At 50.3% G+C, this 13,854-nt stretch overlaps 1 protein-coding gene across 1 annotated transcript in view; it reads right to left on the bottom strand.

The window, feature by feature from the left end:
* MMP16 (matrix metallopeptidase 16 (membrane-inserted)) overlaps positions 1–13,843 on the bottom strand; it is a 180,465-nt gene extending 166,622 nt beyond the window's left edge. Inside the window, exon 1 of the mRNA XM_005880345.2 lies at positions 13,621–13,843. Within this exon, the coding sequence (XP_005880407.1) occupies positions 13,621–13,752 (132 nt within the window). The 5' untranslated portion in view covers positions 13,753–13,843. The remainder of the gene's footprint in view (positions 1–13,620) is intronic.
* Positions 13,844–13,854: the final 11 nt, after the last annotated feature.

Raw genomic sequence — 13,854 nt, 5'->3', positions numbered from 1 at the left:
CGGGGAATGTTGGAGTCTGCAGCAAGCAAGCCTCGTGCTCGCTTCAGTGCCTGGCTGCCGGCCGCCATCTTGGCTGACAGTTAATTTGCATATACTCACTGATTAGCCAATGAAAAGGGTAGCGGTTGTACGCCAATTACCATGTTTCTCTTTTATTAGTGTAGATGATATTGAATTCTCTCTCTCATTTGCTTGCAACTGAGAGGATCTCTGGTTTATAATATTCAAGTGTGAATGCAGAAACAAGTATGAGAATTGAGATATCTTTTTTAAGCCTGACATTTAAAATATTTGAAAAATGTAAAACAATGTCTTTCTTTTAATCCTCACCTGAGGATATTTTTTCCATTGATCTTTAGAGAGAGTGGAAGGGAGGGAGGAAGGGGAGAGAGAAAGAGAGAAACACTGATGGAAGAGAGACACATGGTCTAGTTGCCTCCCGCATGCAAGGGCTGTGGATCAAACCTGCAACTGAGGTATGTTCCCTTGACTGGGAATCGAACCCAAGACTGAAGAAAAACTGGCTTAGGCCAATGTCTTCTTTTTAATACTTTTAATAATATTTACTTTTCATAAAAATGTTATCTATGCTAAGATAATTATTATTTTTAAATGAATTTCTAAATAAATATTTTGAAAGTTCCCCAGATTTAAATGTAGCTCTATCCATGGACATGGATGTACACCACAGAGCACTCAGTCATTCCAGGCCTGCGCAGGGGCCTTAGTCGGAGGATGGTCAGGCCGCGTCCCAGGGGGCAGAGGCTGGAGAGGGGAGGTGTCTGAGCACGAGAAGCCCTGTGACAGGGGCCGAGGACCTAGGACCAGACACAAGGCTCGGGAGAGGTGCAGCGCAGGCCACACGCAGGGACATGTTGAGGATGCACCTCACAGGGAGGAAGACTGGAAGCAGGGCTGGAAGTGGGCCATGGTGCCCACTCTCCCAACATGAACACCCAGTGGTGGGCAGTGCCAGACACTTGGGGGACGGGAGGAAATGCTGGGCCCTGGACACACAGGAAGGACATGTCAGGGAGGGCGGGAATGCAGCAAGAGCTGAGCGAAGGGAGGTGAGCTGGAGGTGCACACTGCAGTGGTCTTCCTGCAGGTGTGGTCAGTGCCAGGCCACACACAGCCCAAAGGAGCAGTCCAGAGGAGTGCAGTACCACGCCCTATCCACCCAACACTGAGAAGGCAGATTGCAACTTCTCTCCCACCTCAACCAGCTCCCCCTCCAGTCCTTATCCGAGCGGTTCCTCAGGTTGGGTACTCTGGGCTGAGAGCTGGAAGGCATTTTCAATGCACTATCGATAAGCTTCGGCAGGCATGCTAAGACCATCCCCACCCACCAGCCAGTCTCCAGCCACTGTCACCATTCGCTCCTGCCCGCTCAATCCCAGGCCAGCACTGATCTGCTCTTCTTGCTACAGATTAGCGTTGGTTTACTATCATCCTATATAATAAAAGCCTAATATGCTAAGTGTCCGGTTGTCTGGTCATCCGTTCAACAAATCAAAGTGTAATCTAACCTAATAAAAGACAAACATGCAAATTGACCATAACTTTGCTATGCCTTAAGCCACGCCCACCAGCCAATCAGAGCGACTATATGCAAATTAGCCCAACCAAGATGGCGGCAGGCAGCCACGAAGCTGGAGCAAGCAGGAGGCTTGGTTGCTACAGTGATGGAGAAAGCCAAGCTTCCCGGCCGGCTCTGAGCTCCACTGAAGGCAACAAAGTTTCAATTATATTAGATAAATAAACCCCAGATACCTGCTTTCAGCCAGCCGTGGCCACGGAGCTGGAGCAAGCAGGAAGCCAAGCTTCCCACCGCAGGGCTCTGAGCTCCACTGAAGGCAACAAAGTTTCAATTATATTAGATAAATAAACCCCAGATACCTGCTTTCAGCCAGCCGTGGCCACGGAGCTGGAGCAAGCAGGAAGCCAAGCTTCCCACCGCAGGGCTCTGAGCTCCACTGAAGGCAACAAAGTTTCAATTATATTAGATAAATAAACCCCAGATACCTGCTTTCAGCGTGACAAGCCTGCAAACAGCCATCAGCCCCTCACCCAGACTGGCCAGGCACCCCAGTGGGGACCCCCACCCTGAAGCGGGTGTGACTAGCTGCAAACAGCCATCAGCCCCTCACCTAGGCTAGCCAGGCACCCCAGTGGGGACCCCCACCCTGATCCGGGACACCCTTCAGGGCAAACCAGCCGGCCCCCACCCGTGCACCAGGCCTCTATCCTATATAATAAAAGGGTAATATGCAAATTGACCCTAATAGCAGAAAGACTGGGAATGACTGGTCACTATGACACACACTGACCACCAGGCGGCAGACGCTCAATGCAGGAGCTGCCCTGGTGGTCAGTGCACTCCCACAGGGGGAGCTCTGCTCAGCCACAAGCTGGGCTGACAGCTGCCAGTACAGCGGTGGTGGTGGGAGCCTCTCCTGCCTCCTCAGTAGCACTAAGGATGTCCAACTGCAGCTTAGGCCTGCTCCCCACTGGCAAGTGGACATCCCCCGAGGGCTGCCAGACTGCCAGAGGGATGTCTGATTGCCAGCTTAAGCCCAATCCCCCTGGGAGCAGGCCTAAGCCAGCAGGTGGTCATCCCCCGAGGGGTCCCAGACTGCGAGAGGGCACAGGTCGGGCTGAAGGACCCCCCCCCACCCCAAGTGCCCAAATTTTTGTGCACCAAGCCTCTAGTATGCTATTAATATGCTAAGGCCACTGAACCGTCAGAGCTAAGATGTGCTCTGACCACCAGGGGGCAGACACTCCGACCAGTAGGTTAGCTTGCTGCTGGGGTCCAGCCAATGGGGACTGAGCAAGATGGGCCAGACATGCCCTGGAGCCCTCCCAGGATCCCTCCTCAGCTGGCCAACCTCCCACATCCCTCCCTGGCCCCGATCGTGCACCGATGTGGTCCCTCTGCCTGGCCTGCACCCTCTCGCAATCTGAGACCCCTCAGGGGATGTTGGAGAGCCAGTTTTGGCCTGATCCCGCAGGCCAGGCGGAGGGGCCCCACTGGTGCACGAATTCGTGCACCGGGCCTCTTGTTTCATATAAATGGAATCTCAAGGACATGCACCTTTGGTCTGCCTCCACCCACTTACAGTGATTTTGAGATTCATTCATGCTGTGCCATGTATGGTGACTAAGCCGAATGTCGCTGGGGGTTGTTGTGTGCGTGTGGTAGGCCTTGGGCTGTCTCCAGGTTCTGGACTGCATTTAACATTTCATGTCCTGCCTGTGACTGGGGAGGAAGGCTTTCAGCTTCTGTGAGCCTGGAAAAGTCTTTACTTTTCCTTCATTTTTGAAAGATACTTTCACTGAGTATAAAATACCAAGTTGAAAAAAAAATAAAATAAAATAAAATAAAATACCAAGTTGACAGTTATTTTTTTCTTTTGGCATTTTCAAGATGTTCCTCTGGTGTCTTCTCATTTGCATTATTTCTGACAAGAAATCTGTCATTTTTGTTATTCCTCTATATGTAAAGTCTCTCTCTCTCTCTCTCTCTCTCTCTCTCTCTCTCTCTCTCTCTCTCTTTCTCTCTCATTTTCTCCTTGTCATTCAGCTGACCAATCTGATTATGGTGTCATTTTATTCATGAGTCTTGTGCTTGAGAACCATGAACTTCTTGAATATATGAGTTTATGTATTTTACACCAAAACAGAAAAGCTTTATTCATTTTACCTTCAAACACTTTCCCTGCACCTCCTGGCAGGGACTCCAGTTACACATCATCGGCCACGTAAAGCCGTCCCAGGTATCACCGACGATTTGTTCACTTTGTAAATGTCCCTTTTTCTCTGTTTCACTCTGAATAACTTCCATTGCTGACTTCAAGTTCACTCTTTCTTCCTTTAATAATGTGAAATCTGCTTAAATTTCCAGTGCATCTTTAATCTCACATACTGTCGTTTTGATGTCTTAAAAGTTCAACTTGAGTCTTTTTCAATATCTTCCATGTCTCAGTTTTTGAACAAAGAAGTGATGCTTGTGAGTGGATAACATGTAATTCAAGATGACATAATAGTGTATGTAATTCAACAGTATATGTAATTCAAGATTTAATACCCTATGTCATTTCACCTGGGTTACCAATTTTTCTAATGAGTGAAACATCACTAAACCATCCTCATCAGCCAAGAGTTGATTCAGAATCAACAACTGAACCCACAGCGCCTACTCAGCTGTTAACCGGCAAGCCTGCAGGGCAGACAGCAGGGTCACTGTGCACAGTGACACCCCTTTTCCACGTGCAACAGAAAGACAGTGATGGAGCCGATCACTCTGTCTTCTGGAACCTGGATGTTGATTCTCACCTGGAATCCTGGGTGGGAGCCTGGGCTGCGCAGCCGCCAGCAGCGGTGATGCTGAGCTGCTCCCATAGGTCTCGGCAATTCCTAACCTCTCTGTGCCTCAGATTCAGAGAAGCAGCAGGGCTAGCCCACTGACTGCGCGAGCTGTGACTGATTATCTCTGAGGCACGCGGCAAACGTGGACCTGATTACCGTGGTCTCTACTGGCACCAAGCAGGCGGTCGAGGTCAACCCCAGGTGCTCCCGTTTGGAGGGCCGTTTGGACCCTGTCTGATAGACAGTGGTGCTGGCACAAAACGTTTCTGCCCAGCGGTCATCCCTGGAGGAGGCCCCGGGCTGCCTTCAGGAGATGCTGTCACCATCCCACTGTGCCGTTCAACCCGTACCACTCACAATCCACGTGTGAAAGGTCAGAACCAGCGAGGCTGCGGAGGAAGCCGTTGGGATCTCGACGGAGCAAACACAAGGTCGCTGAACCCGAGCTGTTGCGATATTCACGTCCTCACCTTCCACACGAGTGTTTTCTGTACCTCGGAGGGGATTTCCGCGGCTTTGTCCTCAATCTCATGCAAATCATTGTGCGCACACTGGGTTCTGGGAGTAATGAGCCTATCCTATTTTATTCCCAATGAAGGAGGGGGTGGGGTGGCTGCAGGTGACAGCCACCCGCTTCCTAAGCCTTGTCTGCAGTGGAACTGAGCCCAAGGGAGAGGCAGTGGGACCGTGAGTGGGAGCTGCGGGCAATGGTGTGCAGACGGACAAGTCAGGGACATCAGAGCCTCACACAAGCCCAAGGAACTAATCCCTATAAGCAATGGGACCTGTTAACACGTGGTAGAGCGTCCAGTGTGGAAAGTTCCCGTGGAAACAGTGCCCACTGACACCTCACGGGCTCTGAGTGTGGGCAGCATGCCACTGGCATCACCTCAGGTGCATGCAATCGGGGCAGGAGATCACGTTCCAACCCACACCCAGCTTCCCCAGAAAAGGGACGGCGCTGCCCCTTAACTGAGGCACCAAGAAACCTGCCCTGCACCCCCGCTCCCTGGGGAGGCTGTGGGGTGTCTATCAGCTGAACCTCACTCTGAGGCCATCTCTCCCAAAAACGTGTGTCTGCAGGGATGTGGCTCACCTCACTCACCTCTGCTCCCCAGAACCAACTAGATTTAAAAGCACTAAGAGAACAGGGAGGTGCTGGTGGGGGACAGTATCGTAAGGTTGGCACCCCCACTGCATTGTCATGGCCTCTTCTCAGGCCCTGACCCCCATCGGAATCATAATAATCAGCAAGGTACCCATCAAAGAAGAAAAAACACTGCTCCCATTTTTGTGGCTCATTTCTTATATATTTTTATAGAGAGAAATAGGTAAAGCCTATGTTTTAATATCTGCTTTTGTTGAAAAATATTTATCCAATAGAGTCGTATGGTAAACATGAAGGATATAACTTTCATCTCAAATGCTTTGGAAATGGAATGTTTGCTATACGCAATCTAAAAGGCAGGATCAAATTAAATGTCTCCCACCTGTATTAACTGTCCGCGCAGTGACCGAATTGTCCTTGTAGCTGAATTCAGGAAACTTGGTCACTATAGTGTACGGTGCTGACCACACCCAAGGCGGGGGCATGGCGGGCGGCCTACAGTCCTCCTCACAGGGCCATGGCCAAGAAATGCTAGTTTCCTCCCAGTTCATCAAATACGCAATCAGAGCTGTTGAGTGGCTCTCAGCAAACCCAGCTCACATCTTCAATCATGAGCCACGCGGTTCCTGATTTTCTTAAGCTCTGTGATTGGCTAGGATTCACTTGGAGACTCTGATTGCCCCCATGTCCTTGACTTTAAACCAGGTCCTTCCACTTCACTGGCAGCCGTGCACAGCTCACGAGCGCCCCCTGGCCTTCCTTTATATTCTACACCTCAAGTCACTTACTGCAGGATTTTTCAACCTTTTTCATCAAAAGGGCACAAACTAATTACTAAAATATTGCAGCACACCAAAAAATATATTTTCTGCCGATCAGACAAAAAAGTAGGTATAATTTTGATTCATTCACACTTATGGCTAGCGTTGTGTTGGCTGTTGTCATTTTTTTGTCTGACAATCTAAGGGAAAAGAGGTCAGTGCCCCTGACTAAATAGTCAGGTACTGCATGTCTTAACAATTCTTGCTCTGGCTGGTAGCTCAGTGGGTTAGAGCACTGTGGTCCCAATATGCCAAGGCTGTGGGTTCAATCCCTGGTCAGCGCACATACAAGATCCAACCAATGATGCATAAATGAGTGGAGCAGCAGATTGATGTTTCTCTCTCTCAAATCAATAAATTAATTTTTTTAATTTCCTGCTGCACACCCGAGTGCCATGGCACACTGGCTGAAAATCGCTGACTTAATGGAAGGTGGCGTGGCTCTGAGACTCTTGGCTAAGCTCCTGGTATGTGGCTCGTGGAGACAGTCCTTGGATCCAAACCCAAGGATGCACGTGCCAACGGTCGCGGTGAAACACAGAGAGCGCCGTTCGGAGCTAACTGCCGGCGGCGGGGGGAGGGGGGGGGCAATCACATGTGGTTTCAGGAAAATCTGAACATGACTCTCCCAGGAAAAAGCCACAGGAAGGCAGGGAAAGCAGGCGTCCCACACATTGTTCCTTAGTATTTCGTCCTTGTAGCATGAAGTATTTCTGCTGTTCACATCAGCTGCACATTTTTTAAAACAAATGCAATCTGATTTTTCACATTCAAAAGCAAAAGTGTTGTAAAGCACAGAAATAACCCTCCCAGAGCCACGTGCCAAAGTCACTCTCCACAGGGCGGTGGGGACGGCGGAACGCACGGCATCGCACGGGAAACGCCACGTTCCCGCTGGTGGACAGACAGGCAGGCGGGTGGATTTGAATGTCAAGACCCTTCGTATCCCCCCAAAAATCAGATTTTGCTCTTATTCCAATTTGCCTTTTTATGATTGAAGTTCCACTTAGAAATGGTGTATTTTTTTCAAACTAATATCAAGCCATGTTTTTAACATTAAATTTTTTAAGTTGCCTACCTCGGCCAAAAATTGGTTTTAAAATTACATATAATTTGCTGTCGGTGTTTTGACTCCTCAGAAGGCCAGTATTATTTCCAACACGATGCACCCCGTGTCGCCACGGACGATGACAAACCTTAGCTGGAAGCCAAACAGTCTGCACATCACTATGTGCATTTCAGAAGCACATCTCCACCCGCCTCTGTGACCCAGCTGCCCCAAGACTTACAGAGTAAACGGGTGTATTTCCCCTTCCACTATGTAAACTACAGCCCAGAGGCTAAACAGAACAGAATTTCAAGTTTGGAATGGCTACCATGACGGCTTAGCTAAGTCCTCATGTTTACATATAGAAGCAGTGACGAAATGACTCTCCAAGATCAAAGCCATGTGAGCCCAGAACCAAGGTTAGGCCCACACCCTGTCCTGGGTCCGACCCGACGCCACACCACTCAGTACCCTCTACTCCAAGGGGACATGGTCAAGTGTGTTGTGTTTTCAAACAAATTCATTGTCAAATTGTGCTCTTAATCCCTACACTTCTCCACAATAAGAAGAGACGTTAATACCTATTTGCTCAGCCGCCTCCTTCCTCTAGCAATTGAACATAAAAAGACTCTTATGCTCTGGATTTGGGGTCTAATCCCGAGCTCTAAGGAACACATGGAACCCTACCCTGTGGGTCGGAGGCATGTGGGCCTCGAGCCAGTTAAAATAAACAAGCCTTCACCTCATAAAGGCCTATTTATCTTCCACGGTTTTAGGAAAAATGAACAGATTTCAGCAAACTCAATCTTGCAAAAGAAGGTGTGAGCTGAACTTAACATTCTATGATAGTCACAGATGACAAGACAAAATGTGAAAATCACGTTGCTGATCCAAACTGTCTAAGAAAAACCCATGGGAAGAAAATGTACTGGTATTGGCTTGGTTGACTTTCAGTAGATTACACTTTTCAAAATTAAAAAAGCATGAAAAGAAAATCTTCCTGAACCAGTGGTATGTCCTAACCTGATAGACTTTTGTGTAATTAAATACTATCATGCCAGTTACCTTTGAATCACCATTTATTTTTTATTAATGATAATGATAATGAAAAAGTATTGTGTTTAATCATGTGAAGGCATGTTCTTATCTATCTATCATCTATTTTTTATACATCTATGTATCTCTCTAGCCATCCACCCATCTATTTAATGTGATATAAATCATAAAAGCAACCTTAGAAGGCAGATACTATTAGGATCCATTTCATAGATGTGCAGACCGAGGTCCACAGAGATTAATTAAATTGTCCTTGTTGACTTAATAATGTACTTGTAAGTTGAAGGGCTGAGAGTAGAACCCAGCAATGTGGTGCCAAAATTATGCTCTTAATCCCTACACTTCCCCACAATGAGAAATGCAATGGCTATCGCTCATTCACAGACACTTAAAATATAAGGTGATGGAGAGTAACATGAAAAATTACTTTCTCAACTCAAAATCTACATACTGAAGGAGCATAAAAAAGAAATCTTACTCTTCTGACACTGAATAAATTTAATTAATTATTCAAATGTTTAATGGCTCTTTTTTGGTTCTGAAATCATTGCAATTGGTCATTTATCAAATATTCTGAAAAGGTAACACTTGGAGTGGGCTGTGAAAAACATGTATATAAAATGACTGATCAATCCAACTTTAGGGAGAAGAACTATGCCAATAAGCAAGTGCATTACAATTTTCTTGTTAATAACCTGAAAGAGCATGAGTAAGAGAAAGTAAAAACTTTACATTTGTTGTTTTCAACCTGACTCCAGAGATTAAGAAAAAAAAGAAAAAGCTGTTATTGAACCCAACCCTAACCTCCGTGACAGGGGAGAGGCTGAGAGAGCCCAGCGGTGCAGCCAGGCGGGGCGGGGCGGTTCTTGGCTGTGGGTCCTCACGGGCAGGAGGCAGCCTGCCTGGCTGGCATGGGCTGACCTGCAGGGCCTCATGCATGCCCCCACTGGGGTGTCCTGACAGGCAGCTCTGAGCAGCCCGGCAGGTAGAGAGCGACCCGCAGGAGCAGCGGAGGGCGGAGGACCACAGAGCCTCCTGGTCTCCTGGTCATGTCTCTGGCCTCTGACATTCTGAGGGCCCTGGGCTGCGGGTGAAGCGGGAGCCTGGCACAGCCGGAACCTTCATGCACCAGCCCTGCTGCCGGCCCCGGCCAGCAGACACGGTGGGTGCAGTGAGAGGCCCTGGCCAGCAGGCACGGTGGGTGCAGTGAGAGGCCCCGGCCAGCAGGCACGGTGGGTGCAGTGAGAGGCTGTCTCTGGCCTCTGACATTCTGAGGGCCCTGGGCTGCGGGTGAAGCGGGAGCCTGGCACAGCCGGAACCTTCATGCACCAGCCCTGCTGCCGGCCCCGGCCAGCAGACACGGTGGGTGCAGTGAGAGGCCCTGGCCAGCAGGCACGGTGGGTGCAGTGAGAGGCCCTGGCCAGCAGGCACGGTGGGTGCAGTGAGAGGCCCTGCTCCAGGAGGCCAGCCCGGCCGTGCGGACACCATCCTTCCGCGACCGAATAACGCTGCTCACTGACAGGAGGAGGAGACAGCGGATCTGAAACCAGTGGCCAACACAGGCCGTGTTAAATCCGCAGGACAGAGTCGCTCTCTATGCCTCACCACCCAGTTTCCAGCAGCGGAGCTCCTCCCGGCAAAGGCTGCTCGGCCGGGCCTAGACCCGACAGAAGTGAGTGAACCCTAACGCAGTTAAAGGAACACGTTGAGGAAAAGCAGAAGAAATAGTTGCACTCATGATTCATAGCATTTGTCATAAAATATCCTTTTGAAATCCAGAATCTCTCTTCTCTCTTTAATTAAAAACAACAAAATCATTTTTCCTTTATTAAGATTTTTGTCACAACAAAATACTCATCTTCCTATGCCTTGATAAGTGCACCAGACAATTACGTTTTGATTTTACATTAAATTGGCTTCAAATAATTTCCTCATTAGAAATGTGTGCTATTGTTTTAAAAATAATAAAAATATGTTGCTCAATTATTTAACATTTGATAAGCTGTCAAGTTGATGAAAGTTAGTAGCAGCACGAACTATTCAAATCTCACCACGAAAAGGTCTGCAGTGTAAAACCAAAACAAAACCACCCGGATCCGGAGTCCCGCGAAGACAAGGAAAGTTTTCTGGTGACAAAATGACCTTTCGGAGCTTACATCAGGGCTCTGCGCCCACAGGCTGTCATCCCCCAGTGACCGGCACCGCCTGCCCCGGTCATGCCAGCGACACTCCCTGTGCCCTGCAAAGTCCTCCATGGCGGCGGCCCCGAGGTGGACCCGACCCCAGGCCAACCTCTGAACATGCACACCGAGAAGATGGCCCAGGGCGGGCGCCGGCTCCCCTCGGAGAGAGGGCCCAACTGCGTGTCCCCCGCCCAACCCGCCTCAGCTGCACGCATCCCTGTTTGCTTCTTAAAAACAAAAACAACCAACCAGTGTGCACACTCTCTCCCCGGACCAGGCTTCCTCCCACCCATGACACACACCTCTGGTTCTGAGACTGACAATTTCCAGTGTCTGTGCTCTTAGAAATCAGACTGGAGTTAGCATGAATGCCACCACCCACCCTCCCACCTCCAGGAGAAAAAGAGAGACTTCAAACCTTAACTTGGGATGGGGTTCCCGCCTGGCGATGCTGCTGAGGAAGAGAGCACTGCAATCTCAGTGAGCAGGTGAGCAGGGAGGCTCTCCCAGAGCTCCCTCCACCTGCAGCCTGGGTGTGCCAGGACGGGGTGCTCCCAGGACGGGGTGCTCCCAGCTCCCGGTGCTCAGAACCACCTGTTCACTCAGGCCCCCCTTGACCGTCGCCCACAGGAAGCCTGGCCCACAGGAAGCCTGGCCCCGCTTCGCACTGGAGGGAGGCTCTCCCAGAGCTCCCTCCACCTGCAGCCTGGGTGTGCCAGGACGGGGTGCTCCCAGGACGCGGTGCTCAGAGCTCCACGCTGAGGACACCACCTGTTCACTCAGGCCCCCCTTGACCGTCGCCCACAGGAAGCCTGGCCCCGCTTCGCACTGGAGCAGGAGGAGCACCAGCTGTGCCCGCTCTGAAGAAGACACAAGGGCCTGTTTCCCATCAGGGTTTCCTGCCGCAAGAAGCAGCTAATAAAAGTGCCAGGCAGAGGGCAGACACTCCCTTTGGACCCTCTCCGCCTGCCAATCTCTCCAGGGGCTGACCCAACCAGCGGCCACACTCAGGACTGGAAAGGGAGCGGTTACCCTTCACTATCCTAACCCCAAGGAAGGCCATGCCCGAGTGCTGTGAAGAAAACTGCTTGGGGAAAACACAAGTCATGAGAGACAATCTCTAAATCATCACAAATCTCCATTAGAAAAGCTTTCTACATCTCAGACGACACTCACTTCTAATCTTTCAATAATTAAACCTTTGCATAGTATAGTAAATATGGATGGAATAACTTAAAAGCTCTAAAAATGGGAAAATGCCTATTTTTTCCATAAACCACTCCTCCATATATCTTGAAAAAAGAGAAGATATAATGGAAATTTAAAAATATTTTTTGTAAAAGCATAACTTTTTCTTGCATAATAATATCTGCACTGACTGAGGGATTCCAACTATGAAGAGATACAATCAAATGAATGTTTAGCCTCAAAAGGGAAATTATTCATCGTGAAAACACTGATGCTACCCCCAAGGATGTCTGCACATCAATCTCAGCCTTTTCCAAGCCAGCAGGCCTCCCTGGCCGCAGACCGCCCGCGCCCCACCCCGCCAGCACCAGCTGCTTATAAGACTGTACCTGACAGCCTGCCACCTTCTTCCTCCAGCCATGCACTCACTCCATCCTCCTCTCAACCACATGACCTCCTGATTTAAATTTGCCAGGAGCCTCCATCCGTGGCATGTAACTCCCTAAGTTCGCATTTCCCATCACGAACAGTCTGACACTCAGCACTTCCCATCTCTCTTCCAATCCAGAAAAACAAAGTGGTATTTTTCAAAGGGTTAACCCTCCTTGGTTTTCAAGTTGGGGTTTTTGCATAATATCATCATCCTTAACATCTGTAAACTTCTTTCACTCATTCAATAATAGTTGTTACTTTTTCAAATACTGTTTCTCTACCACCCACACTTACTGCACAGCCCTGAGCATGGTTTCCAGAAACCCAGAGGAAGTAACGGCAGCACGTGCCCTCGCACCTGGACTCGGGCACTTTGCACGTCAGTCTGTTCAGGGAAACTGTTCAAATGCTGTGCAACAGGTCCTGCTATTGTGCAAACACACGCCCAACAAAGTGGTCATGAGCTTGGAAGGGTCAGCAACATAAGAAAAAACATGCCAGGATCCTTCAGACTCATTCCTAATTCTCCTGAGATGTCAGGAGACAGACCCAGTGAACCGGAGCATTTTCTGTGAGACCCTCTGGCTGCTTCTCCATCCTGTGCACGGTGAGCCTATGGAGCCCAGGCGGACACCAGCTACCAGCGGCTTCGGTGCCAGTGGGGGCCAGCAGGCCACTTTGGCAGAGGTCTAAGTCCTTGCCCCTAAGTTCCCTCCGGCTTTGGGTCTGTCTGATTCCAGCGCTGTCCAGGCAAAGCCCAGGACGGTCCAAAACCTGGCTGTTTTGCCAGAGGAGTGTGAAATCAAATTAAAAACACACCTCACAACTATTCCATTGGGCCACGTTGATGTTCTAGGCGGGGGAGGGGAGGAGGACACACAAAAAGGGCCCATGCCACGTCCTCCGTGTCTCCAGCTCCAGGTCCCCGGCATTAACTTAGGTCTAAACAGAAAACGCCTCCGTCTGGTCAAGTGTTTTGTCACAAAGCAGCGCAATTACCCAGAGCAAGTGTCCCCCTGCCCTCGGATGTGATGCTAACCTCCTTTGTTAGACTCGGACGGGAAAGGTTCCCTTCCCGGAACAATGCCCAGGCGGCCGGCATGCCAGACGCCCGTCCTGGTCCTGGGTCCTGCGTCCTGAGCAGTTGGTTCACCCTGACCTGGAGCTGAGCTGCCTCCCTGAGCCCGCGACAGCCTCTCCCGGTGGCAGCGGGACGCACCGCTCAAAGCATCCTTTGTGCCGCGGGGATAACGGACTTGGTCTGCGCGAATCCATCACCGAGATGGAGAAGCGCAACTAGGTCTGTCTGGCTGGAGGGGACGCCGTGGACCCGGCGGCTCTGGGCAGCCAGCACCCGGGGACTCCAGCGTGTCAGGAGCGGCCCAGCCGGGAAGGCGGCCGCCTGGTCCTTACCTCCACATTGAAATACTGCTCCGCTCCGCAGACGGCAGCACATACAATCCACAGCAAGGTTTGCAAGAAAACCGCCCCCGAGGGATGCAGGACGTCCAGCCGCCTTCCAGCGCCCAGGGCGAGGAGGGTCATAGTGGACCGCGCTCCAGGGACGCGCGAGCTCCCGGCGCGGCCCCCTTTCCCTCCGTTTCCTTCCAAAGTCCCGGTGGGAAGAGCCCGCGGGTTCTCGGCCGC

Source organism: Myotis brandtii, unplaced genomic scaffold (genome assembly GCF_000412655.1).
Source record: "Myotis brandtii unplaced genomic scaffold, ASM41265v1 scaffold634, whole genome shotgun sequence".
NCBI classification, from domain to species: Eukaryota; Metazoa; Chordata; class Mammalia; order Chiroptera; family Vespertilionidae; genus Myotis; species Myotis brandtii.
The sequence above is the reverse complement of the archived record's forward strand: the minus strand, read 5'-3'. Positions and strand labels throughout refer to the sequence as shown.